We start from the raw sequence: 19,329 nt of genomic DNA, 5'->3' as shown, positions 1-19,329 counted from the left end.
ACCGAGGCTCGCACCTGCTCCCATGTACCATCCAGACCATGCCCTGCATCAATGCTCAGGTGGAGTTTCCAGAAGGGTAAGCAGACTGCTGCACTTGCAGTCTTCCGCCTGCCTTCTGACTCCTTTCCCAACAAGAACAGCCTATGGAGCCCACCAATTTGTACTGCGGTTGAGTAGATCCTGTTCCTGAAGTGCAGGCATCACAGGATGGCAGCAGCTTTGCAGTCTGACCTGGGAACAGCCCAGCTCTGTCACTTACTGGCTGAGTGACTGCACGATCTCTGGGCCTCAGTTTCCACATCTGTGAAACTGAGTAACATCTTTCAGGCAATGTTGCTACAGGACCACATGAGCAAATGTACCCAAGGCCGAGGCAGTCCCCAGCCCAGCACTCAGCCCTTCCGCCTCCCCAGGGTTTCCCTGACCTCCGCAGTCCACCCGCTGCCCTTGGTATTGGGCATCATGGCTTGGCCACGGCATTTAAAGTTGGCATGTCTGAGTGATTCCCAACAGATCGTGAGCTTCCCCACAGAGGGACCTTCATGCGGCTCTGTGTCGTCCTGCTAGGGCCCTGTGGCCCCTATGGTGGCCTGGGAATCAAACACACTTGAGTGCCTCCAAGAAAGAGGGAAGAACACCTGCTTCTCTCACCTGCTGGGGCAGCTCACCTAAGTGCTCCCAAACGGGGGGAAAGCAATGTGTGTGGGGCTGTCCAGTGTGAGGGCTTCATAACAATCACAGAAGTGGGAAAACTGCAGGTCCCCAGGCCTCGGCCCACGAGGTGCTGATGCAGCAGAATGCTGGTGACTCGAGCACCACGGGGCGGGGGCACGTGGTGCAGAGGAGCAGAGAACCAGAAACGCCCCTAGAGAGAGCAGGGCCAATCGGACACCCTGCTCCAGGCTCGCCTACAGCCCCGGACACCTGCGCCACTTAGGGCGTGACACCCCACACAGCAGGGACATGTTAGGAATGAGATGGGCAAAGATGCTGAGAGCAAGTGACCTCCTGGACTCTCCTTCCTACAGGAGAAAAAAGACCTAAAAGGACAGAATCCTAAACTGTTCACATTCAAAGAGCCTTTAAAAATTTAGTCCAAGTCCGTTACTTCACACACAAGTAAACAGAGAGTCCCAAACTAATTTCTCTGGCTGGAAACCCAGAGGTTGACCCCCCAAAAGTCATGTACCCAAGAGCTGAAAGTATTTATCCCTGTGACGTCTTGGTGTGTGGACTTAGCTCAGCGTCCTTCGCGCAGTCGCCTATAAAAGCACACGGCTATCGCTTGCCTTGGCAATGGTGAGGACGCAGCTAAGAAGGGAACCAAGCAAACTCACAGGGTCAAAGCTAGCCTCAAGGCCACACATCTGGCCCAGATGCTCTGGTACAAATCTCCCCACGGTCACCACAGGGAGAGATTCAGGGTCAGTGCGTCTGAGAGCAGAGACGGTCCAAGAGCCTGAGACGAGATTTCTGCCTTGTTTCCAGGAGGGAAGAGAGAGAAGGAAAGCTGGAGATCAGGCGCCCACGGCCCAGCCACTGGCCCACGCACGGACAAGGCCCCTCGCCGTCTGTCGTTTCCCGCCTGACCCTCGGGGCTCTCGCTTCCCTGCTGGCCTGGTCCCCTCTCGGCAAAGCCTTCTAGTTACGTGGGGGCTGTGAGGACGACCGCACCTTAGCGCCGTTTCAGTCTCAGCAAGTTCAAGAAGCGGCAGAATAGTTAAGTAATAGCGAAACGGAGGCAGAGGAGGGGGGCCGCGGTGGGGTTTCCAGGGTCTTCACTCGCCCACTCCTGAAAGACCAGAGGCCCAACCAGATGTCTCAGGCCCCTGCTGGTCTGTGAGGCTGCCCTGAGCCCGCCTCACCTCAGCTTGCATTTGGGAAATTTCTTCTCCTTTTTTGGGAAATCTGCCTCTCCTCCAACACCCACCCATCTACAGGGTATGTGGGTGTATCAAGAAAGAAATTTCCCAAAAAAGGAAAAGAGCTCTTCAAAAAGTTAGTCCTATCTCAGAGGTGCCCCAGAGAGAAAACCAATGGTCAGTCCCCCGAAGTGGGGTGACGCCCAGAGGCCCCCAGCCCTAGCAAAGGCCCCCAAACAGACCGGGCTCCTCGAAGTCGCCGCTCAGCCCAGGTTACACTGGGTCCACGCTGTGGCTGTTGGCCCCACCGGGGGCGCCCCAGCACAGAGCACAGGCCCTGTGTCCGCCACCTTTCCTCCCCAGCCCCTGACCCAGGCGGCCTGCAAAGCCACCCCTCCCCAACCCCTTCTTCTGCCTTCTCTGCAGGTGTTCTCCCTTCTGCTGAGCAACCACTAAGAGGCCCGACACACCTAATCCCTCTCCCAGAAACACCCCAGGCTCTCGTTTCCCCCTCTGCCCAGACTGGGAGCAGAAATTGTGCAGCAACGCGTTGGCAGCGCTGGCTAGTGCCACTCGACAAGTCGTCACCGAGGGCCGACTAGCATGTGCCGCCCTAGCCCCTGCCTGACAGCGAGCAGAGAAAGGAAGGGTTTTCTGGTGCCCCAACAATGAGCAAACAGCCACAGTCCAGCTGGTAAAGACAACAGTTGAACAAATGAAAGCCAACGGCAATTTTGCATAAAAGTCAAATAACTTGCAACAGTGACTAAGTGTTAAGGGTAAACAGGCCAGACATAAAACGCCACAATGTATTACAGGCAGCAGATCTGCTGGGGAAGTGAGGGCTGGAGCCAAACGCAGCCGGCTGCTGGGACCAGACAGGAGGCTGCTCAGGGCCTCTGCCTTAGAGGTACCGCTGGGCAGGGCACTCACAGGCATGGCAGCCAGAGCACGCGCCGAGAAGCGGCACCCCTGCTCCCTGGTCGACACCACGGTCAGCTGTGGGATTCCTGCGGGGGTCTGAGGTGCAGCGATGCCCCACTGAGACCCCTGCCCCAGGAGCAGGCCCAGACCCCCAGGCTGGGGGCTCGCCAACCAGCAAGCAGGCAAAGCCCTTCCCGTCATCCCCTCATTCTTGGGAAACCTGGCAGATGATCCCTCCCATGCCCTTTCAGTCCAATGTTAACAGCAAATCTAATTCCTACTTCAGTTTAAAAAATAAACAGGCATTTAAATAGGCCTGGGATTGCTCGGTCAGCGCGCTGGCCTTTGGGCCTGGGCACTACTCTGGGCACCGAGGAGGTCTAGCAACATCCCTGACTCCTGCCCAACTGGAATTGGATGCTAGCGGCCCACTCCCCCAAGTCGTGGCAATCACAGACGTCTGCAGACACTGCTACGTGTCCCCAGGGTGGGGCACAGATGTCCCTAGACGAAACTGAGCTCTGTCAGAACTCAAATAGAAAGCTGCCAGCATTAGCTGGTACACCAGTGCCAGGCCACGATGACAGCCTGTCTAGAGAGCTCTGCTCCAGGGCTCTGCGCCCTGGTGGTCCTGGGAGTCTCGCTGAGGGATGGCTGGTCACTGAGCTGAGTGCCTGGACTCTGGACTGCGTGCTCGCCCTGGGGGTGGCCAGGGAGGACAAGCACCGATGCAGATCACCGGGCCTGGGAGGCGCTGCACCAGCCCAGCAAGGAGGGGCCGCCTGCCAGCTGAGCTGACCAGTGGGGAGCCAGAACAGACAGCCTCCTCCTGCTGGCCTCTTGCAACTGCAGCCCTAACTGCTTCCTTACAACATTCACCCATGAGTTCTTCCTGAGACCACAGGGGGAGCTCTTCTAAGCCTGAACAGTCACTTTAACGGTGCTTTGACTCACTGCCGCTGCTCCTTTCAGGGGCAGGGACAAGACACTCCGGTCTCTGGATGTGCAGCATGTTTGGGCAGAGCATCCCTGACTTGTTCACCAGGTCAGCATCTTCAGCCCCAAGGTCATCTCCTAGAAAGTGGTCCATGCCCAAGACTTTTGGCTCTGAGCACCCTGAGGGCCCTCTTCTCGGGCCAGGATTTTCCTGGGCCTTCTTTCTTTCCCCATGTTGCTGGCACGGTCCCATCTCTCTGCCCTGGCACCACATGAAATATTACCCGGCCAACATTCAGGTTGCTGGGAGACCAAAATTCACCGCAAATGAAGGCACTTGTGGCTCACTGGCATCCATCATGTGAGAACGGTCCTTGGGTTACACTGGCGCTCTGCAGAGGCACTAACACAAAAGGGCCCCCGCAAACCACCCCGCGTGCGTGTGCTGCAGAGCCACAGGGAGTCATGGATTTTACCGGACTTCAGTTGGGTCTTCAGAAAGGCTTCCTGACCAGAATAAATGGTCACCAAGGAGAGTTCAGGGCACTCCGTTTGGGGATGGGTAGTGGACCAGCCAAGATGGACACACAGCGCAGGGCCCCTCCAGGCTCCTTCTAGACTCTCAATCGGATGGACACAGGAGGACAAAGCCTTGAGCTCTGATGAGCCCAGCCACTCTCGGGCCACTGCCTCATGATGGCCAGAGGCAGAGAACACAGCAGGACACCACGACAACATCTGATCCCAGGTCTGCTTCCTCTCCTGAGGAGCTGAGCTGATACCCAGCCGCCCCCGTGCTCCTCCCCTCTAACAGACTGTGCTGTCCCCAGCGGAGCTGACCTCCAGTCTGGTGCTTCCAGACTACTCCAGACCACAGATCTTTCCATGGCAAGAGCCCCTGTGGCTTACTCATTTGTGCAAATGTGCTCAGCAGAAAGGAAAAGGACGACCACTGAGGCTGCAGTCAATCAAAATGAGGGCGTCGCAGCAGCAGACTCGGCCCCCGCACTAGAGGAGGGACAGCACTGCATCACCAAGATTATGACCCACCTGCAGAAAAAGGACCGCCCCGTGGCTTTTTCCCATCCGAGCCATAATCACTGCCCTAAAACCCAGCGTCCAAATACTCTGGAAGGTCCTTGACGAGCACAGTCATCTCCTGCTTCCACCTCCTCAGCAAAGAAACAAACCCTGGCGGGACAGGGGCAGCCCGTTCTACATGGCGTGCAAGGTTTTGTAGACAGCCCCAGTTTTAAAGTGCTGCCGCCTTGTTGCCACAAGCAACCCAAACATCCCAGAACTGGCAGCACTTCAGCATCTGAGCAGCATGTCCCAAGCTGTCTCTCCTACTGGATTCAGCACAGGATTCTTAATCGGACCATGGTTTCAGCTTCAGAACACAGGCCATCTCTCCGAGGAAGAGACTGTCGCTCCAAGGCGAGGTCCCCCAGGTCAGGACGACTAGAGCTGAACCAGGCCTTGCTGCAGCGATGCTCACACTCGTGCACACACACACATGCTTTCCCAGGAGGTCTCTGAGCTCAGCTAAAGCAACTAAACCAAGATCAAATGGGATGAGCAGAGCCAGCGATATCAGCTGGGACTCAAGGCCAGGTAGACGACAGCCACGACACAGCCACAACACATGCTCACATGCCCGCCCTACCCCCAAGGGCAGCTGACCCCCTGCATCTGCAAAGAGCGAGGACACCCATCTGCCAACCCCAGCGTCTCACCCAGACCCAGAGGGAGCAGGCAAGTCCTCGCTGTGGACCCACAGAGCGCCCCCCTCCCTTTTTTCTAACCAGGGGCTGTCTGGCTGAGTCCAAACTCTCAGCAGCCTTGAACAGAACTCATGACCCCAGGAAAAGAGGCCTCAAACCAAAGGTCTGGGGCCACCACCACTTGCCACAAACTCTCCAGACGCCCCAGCAGGAGCACGCAGCTGCTGTGCTCACAAACAGCGCAAACACAGCAACCACGAAGGCTTCCGGGAGGGAAGGGCAGGAGCCAGAGCCGGAGGGGGGCACTCACCATCTCATCCAGGGCGTAGCGCAAGAGGCCGTGCTCGTAGAGGATGAAGAACCTCCGCTGCCACTTCTGGAACGGAGCACAGAGCGAGCGGTCAGGAGAGCCTGGCCCTGGGCCCTGACAGACAGCCCCCCTGTGCCTGACACACACACGCCTAAGGGGTGCTGGCCTCCAAATTCCCACGTGGTGGCAGGAAAACATGGACCCACAGAACAGGTGACTCCGCAGCCAGGACTGGGCCAGAGCGAGGGGCCCAAACCACCTGTGCATTTCCACCTGAGTGCTCGAGACTTATCAGGAAGGCTCAGTTTTGTTTTTTTAATTTGCAAGCTCCTTGGGAGCAGAAACAATGCCTTAGACATCTTTCTGTATTCCTATGGAACGCAGTACAGAACTTCTCACATAACATGTGCCAGAACTTACTGAGTGATCTGACCCAATTACAGACTAACCCGACTCACCTCTTCTGAAAATAACCTGCCTCAGCTCTTCTGAAAATCTCAGGGAAACTGCTAGAAAGGGGTTATTCTGATGGTCAACTGTGATATGTCCACAGCAGTGGGAGATGAGGTTAAAAATACAACCAGGCCCCAGAATTCACTGGAAGAAAAACTGAGGAGCAAGCCCTGGGGAAGCTGGACCTCAATATCCAGAGAGCGAACCAGCGGCACCGAGCACCCTCCCTCTCCACTCTACCCTAAAGCCGTGTCCCTGGAGAACACCACCTGTGGACAGGTGCTACCTGCAGCTGCGACTACGAGGCATGTGCGAGGGAGAGGCTACATCTGCCCTCGGACAGAGGCGGCCCTCGTCCACCACGTGAGGCTTCGGTCTACAGCAGATAGACGGGCATGGCTCCCCGAATCCCAAAGACCCTGAGGAGAGCCTGGGACCTGTTTCCAACAATTCAAAAAGCCCAACGGCACTCCCACTTGGAATCCGGCCACACGGGCTAACTAAAATATCACATCTCTTTGCTTTGGGTCGGAGTTAGATCATTTATACTAAGGGTTGTCTCGTCAGAACCTGAAAATGGCAGTTCTGAATGACCGTAATATAAAATAGGGAAATGAATCACTCCCTGGTAACTGTTGTCGGACTGGAGCACAAGGTCGTTCTTGTTCTCCTCCAGCCCGGTGGCACGAACAAGGCCATTCACATGGGCCTGCAAAGAGAACCTGCTGGAGGGCTCGTTCCATGCTGGGCGTCTAGGGAGAGGCCTCTTGGACTCTTTCCGAGAAGCATTTCCAAGGCTCCTATTTGTTGTCTTTGAAATCAAAACCCATTCCAGAAGGGATCCCAAAGCCCACAGATACAATGCGAGGTCTGTGGGGCTAGACTATGCTGCTGCCGCGCCCCCGCCCCGCCCCCAGAGGCCACGAGGCGGGCAGCAGAGCTCCAGAGGAGAGGTGCTTCAGCAAACGGGGTGGGGAGTGGGGGTGGGGGGTGTGTGCACGGCATACAAGTATGAGCAGCACCTGGGGGAGAGGGCAGGAGAAAGGAGAGTTTTGGAAATGAACTGAAAGGGCCCCTAAAAGCTTCTCGGCAGAAGGACAAACACTGCTGTAACCTTCTGGCTGCTCTAGGAACCATGAACAGCAGGACCCCGGGGCAGGAGTGCCCAGAAGAGGTGGGGAACAGAGGCCTCTGCCTTTGGTGTCCATGTAAGTTTAGAGAGAGGTGAGCAGGCTCTCGCTGTTAACAAGAGCCTAATGAGCAAAAAGCAAATGTTTAGTGACTGCTTACCTGCCTCTTCCACATGACCTTGTGGACTCAAGCTGGCCCACAAACAGGAGACACCCTGTGAGAGCATCCCATTTAGAAGGGACCATGTCTAAATGAGGCATGGGCCTGTCGCCCCAGGATCTGTCTTTCCACTCCCCAGGTCCCGCTCCCACCTGCCAATGTGCCCTTAGAGGAACCCCGCTCGTGGCTTCCTCCTAGTCCCGAGACTGGCACACCAAGAGAACTGGCCCTGAGGCCCTTACCCGAGACCGATGCACTGGGTTGTCAAAGTCGGTCCCATCTGGAGCCAGGAGCAGCCAGCCTCCATAAATGGGTTTTGCCTGGAGGAGAGAAAGGAAGGCAGGCCATCAGCAGGGTGAGTCAGTGGGGGAGTCAGTGGGGGGAGCAGAGCAGGCGGGCCCAGTCCCTGCACACGCTGGCTGGCTCAGGGCACCTCTGCTCCGCAGACTCTGCACACCTCATTCAGCCACGGCTCAAGGCTCCAGGAAGATGTCTGCAAGTGAGGCTCGGGGGAGTTGTGCAGGAGTGTGCAGCCTCATCCCCTGCGGTGAGAGGGAAAGGCAAACCCCACAGGAGTCGGAAAAGTTGCAGATTACAGGAAGCCCTGAGAAATAAGCTGCCTCCCTCCAGCTCCCCGTGGAGTCGCCAAGAGGCATTAGGCAGGTCCCACGAACAGCACAGTCCAAAGCCACTGCCCCGATGGTCTGAAAGGGGATCTGGGAAAAGAGACTGATTAGGTGATCAGAGCGTGCCTCTGCCAAAGCACCATGAGGTTGCTAGCGTGTGACCTGGGCAAGAACACTGTGTGCGGAGTCCCCCACCTATCAGACGGGGCGGTGGCCATTCAGCACCAGGCGGCCTCCACGAGGACTCACGAGGAGTGCATGGGAAACAGTCCAGGAATGGAAATGGAAAACAGCCTGGCGGTTCCTCAAAAAGCCAAACAAATATAGCTCTACCTGTGACCCTGCAATTCCATCCCTAGGTAGATATCACAAATAACTGAAAACAGGTGTTCAAATAAAACTGTGTCCACTGAATGTTCGTAGCAGCATTGTTCACAATAGCCAAAAGGTGGAAACAACCCAAATGCCCATTAACTGATGGGTGGGTAAAAATGTGGTGCGCCCATAAGATGGAATAATATTCACCGATCAAGAGGAATGCAGTTCTGACCCACGCTACAGGATGGACGAGCTTTGAAAACACTAGGCTAAGGAAAAAAGCCAGGCAAAAAGACCATAGGTTGCGTGGTTCCTCTTAGGTGAAATGTCCAGACAGAAAGCAGGCTAGTGGCCGGGAACGCGGGCGTTGTAGGGATGGGGAGCAAATGACTAAGGGGCATAGGTTTCTTTTCAGGGTGATTAAAACATTCTGGAATTAGATAGTGGTGATGGTTGCACACATTATGAATATGGTAAAAACCACCAAAATACACACTTTAAAGAATGAATTCTATGGCACGAGAATTATATCTCAAAAAAATTGTGTAAGAACAAAAAAACTTTTAGCACAGTATCCGGCAGGCAAGTACTCAATAAATGTTAGTTATTTTTATATTTTTTACTAATCAGAGAGCCCCAGCCCACCCTGACACCTTCCATACCCTGAGCCTGTGTGGTAAGAGAGCGACGTGGATGGAGAGACAGACAATGGGAGGCAAGAAAAGGGCTCCTGCCTCCTCCAGCTCGAGCTCACATCCAACATGAATCCTTCTCCCAAACCTAAGGAAACCAGAGGGCTGGGGGCGGGGTGCTGGGGTCAGTGAAGTGTTCAGGTGACTCTGCCCCAGCCTGATACAGGGAACCTCCATTCAAAGAGGCAGGGACAATCGTCATAGAAGGTAATGGCCCAACACCCACTGGCCTGCAGGAGGGCGCTGGCATGTGCTGGACACAGAGGCCTGAGGAGGAGCAGGAGCCAGCAGGAGGCTCTTGGACAGGCCTGCCAAGGCCCAAGCTGTGCAAGAGGTGTGGAGTGGAGAGCTTCCCAAGGGTTCAAAGGGCGCCCTCCAAGTACCTCGGGTGTCTGATGAGCAGTGGAGGAGGCAAGGGACTTCCCTGCCCCTGTCCCCAGAGGAAGTGGTGCCGAGAGAGTGCTGGGCATGGAGAGGACACTCTTAGGTACACACCCACAGGAACTGAAAGGGGTATGCAAACGAGTCCAAGGGCAGCAGCTAGGGCCAAGGAACGGAGGCAGGGGGCTGAGGGCATCTGCGGTCCGGTGACAACGAGCTTGAAGACACACAGAAGAGCTGGTCGCTCCTCTGCCTAACTCCCTTCAAGGCCTCTGAAGGATAAAACCCAACTCTGTAACCAATCCCACATCCCAGAAAGCTTGGCCCCTGCCAACCCCCTGCCTCATCTCTGCCTTTCTCCCGGAGCCTGCAGGCCCCCTCTCCTGCTGGGGGCTTGGTTCTTGTGGCTTCCTCAGCTTCCCCCAAACCCGCCACCACCACTGCAATCCCACCTCTCCTTCCAGGCTCCACTGCGTCCTCAGGGGCACCGTTCTGACACCACCCTCACCCCAAACCTCGTCCTCAGTGTATCCCACAGGTACACCCAGTGACTCTTCTGTGGAACTACGACACCCGCACACTTTTAGAGTCAGTCTAAAATTAGCATCTCATTCTGTAATGTTCTACACCATATAATTCTACCACGCCGCCCCGGCACAGGCGGCAAGGAGAGCACCGGGCTGCGCAGGAGGTCGTTCTGGCCAGCCACCTCACTGGGGCCTGGAGTTCCCAGTCCCCGCCCGGTCTTGTCCTCGATGACCGAGCCTGGTCTCCACCACGCCGCACTTGGCACACAGGAGCCAGGAGAGGCTTCCCAGAGAAACGGTGGGAGAAACACTGCTTCACCACCATTCCTCTCCATCAAGCTTCAAACTCAGACTGTCTAGAGATGCCAAGTCCCTGCCCCAGCCCCCGGCAGATACGGCCACGACTCCAAGTCCAGAACTGCCCACACACACCTCTGCCCCCACTGGCCCAGAGGCGCCACGGCTTTCTTTCTAGAGCACTCAGCATCTTGTGAAACCGAGGAGTCGAAAACCTTGAGCGGATTCCCGAGGCAGCGCCCCTCCTCGCCCCTCCCCTTCCGCCCAGGCCAGGGCCTCCAGGGGTCCAAGGGCAGCCTCTCACCGGAGTCCTGCAGCACCAGGAAAAGCAGGCTCTAACGCAGGAACCCCAAAAGGAAGCGGGTGGAGAGGCTGTGTCTAGAAGCAGCAGTGTGCCCGGTTCTGCTGCATTTTGGTTTTTTGGGGGATGGGGTTGGGGGTAAAGTGTACAGGACGGTAGGAAAAGCAGGTATGTGCTGTCGATACTAAAGATGGAAACAGGCCGTAAGGACCCACAGGACAGGCCCTGGGTTCTGCTGCAAGCGGCCCTGCACGAATTCAGGCCCACTTCTTAAGTAGGTCACCCCAATGTGAAACACATTTGTCCAGATCCCATATAAAAGCTGCCACATGAAAGCTTCCCCAGAGCTATTTCCCTTCCAATTACACTTGGCTTCCCCACGGAGACCCACAAAACCAGAGGCTGCACTCCTGGGCTCAGGAAGAGGCTGCTGGTGGCCTCGGCGGATCCTCCTGCTCAACCCAAAGCCCTTTCAAGGATGTTACTAGAGACTCCTGCTTCCAGGAAGATGGAGCAAATGTACTTTCCCTATTCCTCCCACTAAACAATGAAAAACCGTCAACATTCTACCTAAAACAAGCGAGAGACTCTGAAAGGTGGAGAGTAGGCAGATCACGGAGGGCCTCAGACCTGAGGAACGACATGGTGGGAGTCCCCAGCTCTTCCTTTGCCTCATATATCCCAGCCTGGGCGCTGGAAAAGCCGGCAACCCAGAAATGCCAACAAGAGCAGATCAAAGAGGCCCAAAGGACCTTGCACCCAGGACCAGGGAAGGGGCAGCCTGGCCAGAGAGAAAACTTTTAGACAATCACCATTCTACCGCAGCCAAACACCACAGGAAAAACCTGCAGCCCCACCCACCCATGCCAGCCAAGACTGAGTGGGGGGCAAGACTTGCCCTCACCAATCCATGAGGAGGAGTCCCAGCACCCCCACCTGGGTGGTGTCAGAGGAGGCCAGGTGGGGTGCCAAGACTCCTCCCTTTGATGTGGTATAAGTGGAGCCCACCTGGGGAGCAGGGCCCCCCCCCAGTAACGAGGCCTATCCCGTCACTGGTGGTGTCAGGCAGCCCAGTGGAGAGTCAGGGCTCCACGACAACTGTCGAGCACAAATAGCCCCCCATGCACCAGTGAAGACCACACAGGAACCCCCCAGCCCACCCAGCAGTACGAGTGCCCCACCCTCAGGTGTCTGTGGAGTCCACTGGGGAACCTGGACTTGGCCTCCACCTAATAGGACGAGGCAGCACCCCAATTCCCTGCTGGAGAAGTGTCGGATAAGGTCAACTGAAACAGAGGGACAAAATGAAATCCACAGTCTCGTAACACAATACAAAAACGCCCAGGTTTCCATAAGAACTAAGATTTCCCACTGAATGGGGGGGAAAGACAATCAACAGATGCCAACACTGAGATGACAGAGACGTTAGGATTATCTGGCAAAGATTTTAAGGCTATCATGATAAAAAAAACACTTCAAAGAGGAAACATGAACATTCTTGAAATAACGGAGGAGAACCTCAGAAAAGAAACTAAAGATATAAAGAACCAAACAGAAATTTCAGAACTGAACTATACAATACCAAAATAAACAGCTCAACTAGAAGAATGGGGGTGGGGAAAGTGGGACAAAGGAAAGAACCAGTGGACTGGAAGACAGGCTAGAAACTACCCAACCTAAAAAAGAAAGAAGCTTGAGGGGGAAAAGAAAAAGAAAAAGAAAAAAAGAGAGAAAGAAAAGGGGAGGGGAGGAGAAAAGGAAAGAGAAAGGAAGAGAAAAAAGAAAGGGAGGAGATGGCGGGGGGACGACACACAGCAAACAGCTCCAAGAAGCAGTGTGACTGTAACACATGCTCTGACATTCTTGTCACTGGAGTCCTTAGAGCTTAGAGAGGAGGAGAAAGGTGGGGGCTGAAAAAGCACACAAAAAAATAATGTCTGAAAATTTGCAAGTTTTAGAAAAGCCATAAACCTACAGATTCAAGAAGCAAAACAAACCCCAAATAGGATGAACACAAATAAGTCAACACCAAGACACATAATTACTCTCCTGAAAACTAAAGACAAAGAAAAAATCTTGAAAACAGCCAGGGGAAAAAAAAAAAAAAAGACACCATACCTCTAGGGGGAAAACAATTAGAATGACAGCATTTTTCACATCAGGAACCACAGAGGCCAGACAGAAGTGGTCCACTATTTTTCAGGTGCTGAAAGAATACTATACTCAGTCAAAATATCCTTCAGGAATGAAGTAGAAATCAAGACATTCTCAGATAAAGGTAAACTAAGAAAATTTGTTGTCAGCAGACCTCACCACACACACACACACACACATATACACACGGCTAAAAGAAATTCTCCAAACAGAAAGGAAACAATTTTAAAAACGGAATTTTGGAACATCAGAAAGGAAGCAAGAACGTGGTAGACATGCTCTTGAGCTTGATAAATTATGCTTGACCATTGAAGGGAAAATTATAACCATGTAAGTTGTGGTTCTAAACCAGGGATTCTTAGCCTTTTCTGTTCCTGGACCCCTTTGCCAGTCAGGTGAAAGCCATGGACCCCTTACTAAAATCCACACTGTACTGTATATTATTTAATAACTACATCACACCCACACCAACACATCCCCACAAGAATGTTTTTTTTAATTTAAATCCAAGCTCATGGACACCTTGTTAAGAACCCCTATAAATGTATGTAGACTAAAACTGGGAGGTGAGCTCTGGAAGGACAGGGTGAGGCACTTTGCTGTCCTGCTCCCCACAAAATTGGTAAAAACTAGAAAAAAAAAATTTTTTTAAACCCTTACAGTCCTTAGAAATGGTCCTAAGGGTGAACAACAAATGAAACATCTATTCAAGAATATGTACAAAAACTCAGTAGGAAGGCAAGAGTCTCTGGTGTCTGAACTAAGACTGCTCCCTCCTCCTTCCCTCCTCTTCCCCCCAGCTCTGGGAGGTGGAGACTCCACTCGAGATGCTGCAGCCAAAAACACAGGCTCCCCCTACCCCAGCTCCCAGTCAGAGGGCTTTCTTTGGTAAGAGGAGTTCAGCTGTTTCTCATCCTGCAACCAGTTACTTTTGGCTGAAGCTAAGGCCCAGGTGAGTGAGGTTTCCTTCTTCCACCTAGCACCAGACTTGTGGAACAGAGGCTCTTGGGTACAGCACGTTCATAATACATCACTCTTGTTCTGGCCTATGAGGCAGTGGTCCCATTTTAGGAGCAGCAAGCCAAGAAAACCCCAGGCTGTGCCCTCCCCAAAACCAAGCACTCTGGGCTCCTACAGCAGTGGGTCACTTGCAGAGAAGCTTTCATTATACCCACCCCCCAGCTCAAGAGCCAGGGCACAGATATTCTGCCTGGAGGGAGAAAAAGGCCATGAAAACAGAGAGCTCCCAATCTCTTTCCAAAGGCACCAACTTCATTTGCAGCAGAGAATGGAGAAGCTCAAGCCTAAGGGCACTCTCAAGAGCAGCAGAGGCTGTAGTGCAGGGCACCTGGAAAGAGATTCCAGATGCCTGCTAAACTGTAGGCTGGTTAGTTTGCAGGAGAGAATCTGGGACTAAGGCAGTTGCGGGAGCCATTCTGAGGTCAGAACAAATATCAAACGCTGAACTCAGAAACTATTCCTTCAATTAAGCCAGAATTTGACTGGATTGGTTTGTGGAGCAATTTATGTCCCAGGACATTGTTGAAAACAGTGACGCAATCAGCTGGCAATTAGTGGGATTTAACAACTGAGTGTGGTCAGAAAAAGGTGGGACAATGCACTCCCAAATCACTGTCATCCCAGGGTAATATGGGCACACTCAAAGCTGCACCTCCCTGAGGAAGACCATCAGGTGTCACTAAAATAACCCATCTGGTCACAAGCAGATAAGCAAAACATTAACAAGCCCAGGGTAGGGTGGGGGGTGGGGGTGGGGGAGCAGACCTAGGACTGCACAATGTATTATCTAAAATGTCTAGCTCCCAAGAAAACATTACAAGACACACAAAGAAATACGAACAAACACTGCCTGTGACAGCAACCAGATATCAGATTCATCAGAAAAAGACTTCAAGGTAGCTATTACCAGCATGTTGTACAGAACTAAAGGAAACCACAATTAAAGAAGAAAAGATAGGACAATGTTGCACAAAACAGAGACTATCAACAGACAGAAATTATTAAAAAAAGAATCAAAAAGAAATTATGCAGTTAAAAAGCACAATCACTGAAATTTAAAAATTCACTGGAGAGGATCAACAGTAGATGTGAACTGGCCAAAGAAGAAATAAATGAACTTGAAGACAGAGCACAAAGATCCTGCAAACCAAAGAACAGAGAAAACGAATGATGAAAAATGAAGACAGCCCAGAGAAATGTGGGATATCGTTCATTGTACCAGAAAGAGAAGAGAGAAAGGAGCAGAAAAAATATTCCAAGAAATATTGGCTGGAACTTCCCAAATTTATTGAGAAACAATATCCTGCATATCCAGGAAGCTCAATGAACTGCAAGTAGGATAAACACAAAGAGCTATCCTACATCAGAGTAAAGATGATGAAAAGTGAAAAAGAAAGCTAAAACCTTAAGAGCAGCAAGAGAAAAAAGACCTATTACTTACACAGGGACCCCCAATAAGACTGCTCTGCAGAAACCATGGGAGGCCAACAGGCAGCGGGACAACATACTCAAAGTGCTAAAAGAAACATGCTGTCCCCAAGAATTCTATATCCAACAAAGCTATCCTTCAAAAATGAAGAGAAAATAAAGACTTTTTAAAAAGATTTTTAGGGAAGCAGACATGGCTCAACTGATAGAGCGTCCGCCTGCCATATGGGAGGTCCAGGGTTCAAACCCAGGGCCTCCTGGCCCATGCAGTGAGCTGGCCCACACACAGTGCTACCGCACACAAGGAGCGCCATGGCACACAGGGGTGTCCCCCGCGTAGGGGAGCCCCATGCACAAGTAATGTGCCCAAAAAAGGGCAGCCCACCCAGGAGTGGTGTTGCACACATGGAAAGCTGATGCAGCAAGATGACACAACAAAAAGAGACTGAAATTCCTGGTGCCACTGAGAACGCAAGTGGACACAGAACACAGAGCAAACGGACAGAGAGCAGACAGTGGGGGCGGGGAGGGGAGAGTAAGAAATATAAAATAAATCTTTAAAAAAAGAAAAAGAAAAAAATTTTTAGATAAGCCAAAACTGAGAGAATCTGTGGCTGGCAGATCCATCTTATAAGTAACACTAAAATAAGTTCTTCTGGATGAATACAAGTGTTCACAGACAGTAAACCAATTCCACAAAAAACAAAGAGCATCCATAATGATGACTATGTAATTTTTTTAAAATGCACCTTTTTTTCTCTTTCCTTCTCTTAGCCAATTTAAAAGCAACGGCATAAAATAATATGTATATAATGTATTGCTGGGTCTACAGAAATGTAATATACGTGGAATTATTTGCAAATAATGACACAAAGGAGGTGGGTGGGAACAAAGCTGAACTGGGCTAAAGAAATTACTACAGATGGTAAATAATAATGATAACACTGTATTGTTGGATTTGTAAGCTTAATAACTGCCTAATAAATAAGTTATACATATATATATTGCCACAAAAGGGGGGGGAGAGAATAGAATTATGTAAGAGTAATATATATATTACTGGAATTAAGCTAGTATAAATCAGAAGCTGATTCAGACAAGATGTTATACTAAACATATGTGGAGGAAATATTTAAGACAATTACTTGGGAAAGAGTGAAAGGACACAAAGGGAGCTAAGGTTTCTATACTTCATTCGAACTGGTAAAACGACAATATCAGTGGACCATAATAAGCTTTATATATATAAAGAATGTACTCAAAAACACTACAGAGAAATCAAAATGCAAATCTAAAAAGTATTCAAGCAACCCACAGGAAGGTAGACAAAAAGGAAACAAATGAAAACCAGAAAGAACAGGAAAAAATAAAATGGGGACAGTCGTAAACCCTAACATACCAATAGTTACATTAAATGTAAAAGGTCAAAACACACGAATTAAAAAGTCAGAAATTGGTAGAATGGATTAAAAAAACATGACCCAACTATAATGCTGTCTATAAGAAACACATGAAATATAATATAGGCAGGTTGAAAGTAAATGGTAGACAAATATCATGATTGATCAAAATAAAGCAGAGTGCCTATCTTAATATCAGATAAAGTAGACTTCACTGCAAAGAAAATTACCAGTGATAGATAGGGATACTATATAATGATAAAAGGGTCAATCTACCAAGAAGACATAGCAATCTTAAATGTGTATACAGCAAACAACAGAGCACAAAATACATGAAGCAAAAACGGACAGAACTGGCCCTGCCCTGATCAAGACGGCACAGTAAAAAGCCTCACACAGACGCGCTGAACAATGCTTCACAAAGAAGTGCGGAACTGGCAGAAACATCTTTCTCAAAGCTCCAGAAAACTCTTAAAGGATTGCAGTAACAGGGAAAGCACTGGATCAAGAAAAAGGCAACACAGAAGCAGTAAGATCTTGCTGCACCCTGGCTGGCCCACGTTCCTAGTGTGGATCCCCAGTCCCAGTTCTGGAAGAAGCACAGTAACCCTGCGTACGTAAGGGGAGCACGTTAATCTGGTCTAATCTGTCTGCTGGTGGCCTGAGGGACTAAGGCAGGACACTCGACCCAGAACTCGCCCTGCATGTAGAAGGCGGCTCAGAGACCTCTCTTACACAACACTGTGGGAAAGCATTCAAGTTGTGGCTGCCTGGAACAACGAATTGTTGGCTGTAGGTAAACAGTGCAGTGCCCAAGACCATGAGGAAACTGTTTCCAAGGGAAGAGGGGACATCTTTATCCACGTGAACAGGGGAAAGCCTAGGGTCACAGGTGCATACCCAAGACAAGACACATATGCAGAAAGGGTGAGAGAGGCCTCTACACTTTGGCCTCAAGCTAGACTCTAAACTTGTTGTATGGATAAATTCTGAAGGTATGTACTCTCACAGCAATCTGCAAAGACTGGAAAAGGTATTTTCCTCTCCTTTTTGTTGTTGCTGTTGTTAGCTCCTGGCATTCAAGGAAAACTGTCATAAATTAGCTGGATAGAAGTTTAAGGAACAAACACCCCAAGAATCTATAATTTCAGTGATAACACATCAAATATCAAAATGCCCAGGTTTCAACAGAAGATTACAAAACATGCAAAGAAAAAGGAAGTGATGGCCCAAGCAAAGGAGAAGGTTAAAGCTTTAGAAACCATTAATGAGGAGGACCAGACCTGGGACACACCAAAGACTTTTTTTTTTAAGGTTTATTTATTTTCTTCCTGGTGCTGAGGGATTACTACCATCACCAGCTGGTGATGCAACTAGAAAAAGACCTAGAATAAAAGGGGGAAATGGTAAAGACAAATGAGTTTATATGGCTAAGAAACTTCAAAATGAGTTGGAGGTCATCACAGGGGTTACACTTGCACACATCTCAGCAGGATCCCAGAGACAGCCAAAATAGATACAACCCCAGGTACTGGTGCTCCTGAGGGCTCCAGACACACAGGTTCTATGGTCATGGCAGATGGCTCTGGAGTTCAGTGCCTTGTCAGTAGGTCCTACTTTGGAATTTGTGCTCCTGGTTGTGATAGAGTTGGACTCAGATGTGACTTTTCTACACATGCCTCTTCTGTCACTTTAACTGAACCTATGATTGGCACTGGGGTTCATGTATGCTCAGGAGACTTGAACCTCTGGACTGTCCACCATGTGCCAGCTGGGCCCTGAGCCTCAGCAGAGTTGCAACACCTACTCTCCAGTTCGTTGGACGTACCCAGGTCAGCTAACAGGGAGGTGAAGATGGTCAACCACCACACCAGGGAACTGAGAGTGTCTACAACTGCAAGCAGGAGAATCGCATCTATCAGTCATGTGGGATCTAAGCCCCCTCTCAATTTAGAGGTGGAGTGGACATTACCATCCCAGGGTCCACAGGATGGATAAATCAATATGGATTGCAGTGGACTTGCTGATATTCTACTATAGAACTGTTGTGACTCTAGCAATGGAAGAAATTGTATCATTGATGTGGAGACAGTGGCCACAGGAGTTCCTGAGGGCAAGGAGAGGGAGGAACAGATGTGATATGGGGCATTTCCGGGACTTGGAGTTGTCCTGAATGATATTGCAGGGAGAGATGCAGGACATTGTATATCCTGCCATAACCCACTAGATGGACTGGGGGAGAGTGTGAACTATAATGTAAACTATGGTCCATGTGCTGTGGCAGTGCTCTAGGGTATATTCACCAAATGCAATGAATGTGCCTTACTGATGAAAGGGGATATTGATGTGGGAGGAGCAGGGGGTGGAGAGTGGGGTATATATTTTTAATGTAACATTTTGTGTAATCTATCTTTTTTTTAAAAAAAGACAATAAAAGAAATAAAGTTGAAGGGAAATTTTTTTTTTAATTTACTTATTTATTTTCCCCCAGTGTCTGCTCTCTGTGTCCATTCACTGTGTGTTCTTCTGTGTCCGCCTGTATTCTCACTAGCCGACTCAGGAACTGATCCTGGGACCTTCCGGAGTAGGAGAGGGGCGATCATTCTCTTGCGCCACCTCAGTTCCCTGATCTTCTGCATCTCGTATTGTCTCTCCTCTGCCTCTCTTTTTCTTGCGTCATCTTGCT

General features: G+C 50.8%; 1 protein-coding gene across 1 annotated transcript in view; it reads right to left on the bottom strand.

Annotated features, from left to right (window-relative positions):
• Positions 1–19,329, bottom strand: part of MPRIP (myosin phosphatase Rho interacting protein) — a 129,968-nt gene that overhangs the window by 85,130 nt on the left and 25,509 nt on the right. The window contains 2 exon segments of the mRNA XM_023584980.3: positions 5,757–5,822; positions 7,742–7,819. Coding sequence (XP_023440748.2) covers positions 5,757–5,822; positions 7,742–7,819 — 144 coding nt within the window.

The sequence above is a fragment of the Dasypus novemcinctus genome, chromosome 21, assembly GCF_030445035.2.
Source record: "Dasypus novemcinctus isolate mDasNov1 chromosome 21, mDasNov1.1.hap2, whole genome shotgun sequence".
Taxonomy (NCBI): domain Eukaryota; kingdom Metazoa; phylum Chordata; class Mammalia; order Cingulata; family Dasypodidae; genus Dasypus; species Dasypus novemcinctus.
This window is presented reverse-complemented; position numbering and strand designations above follow the sequence as displayed.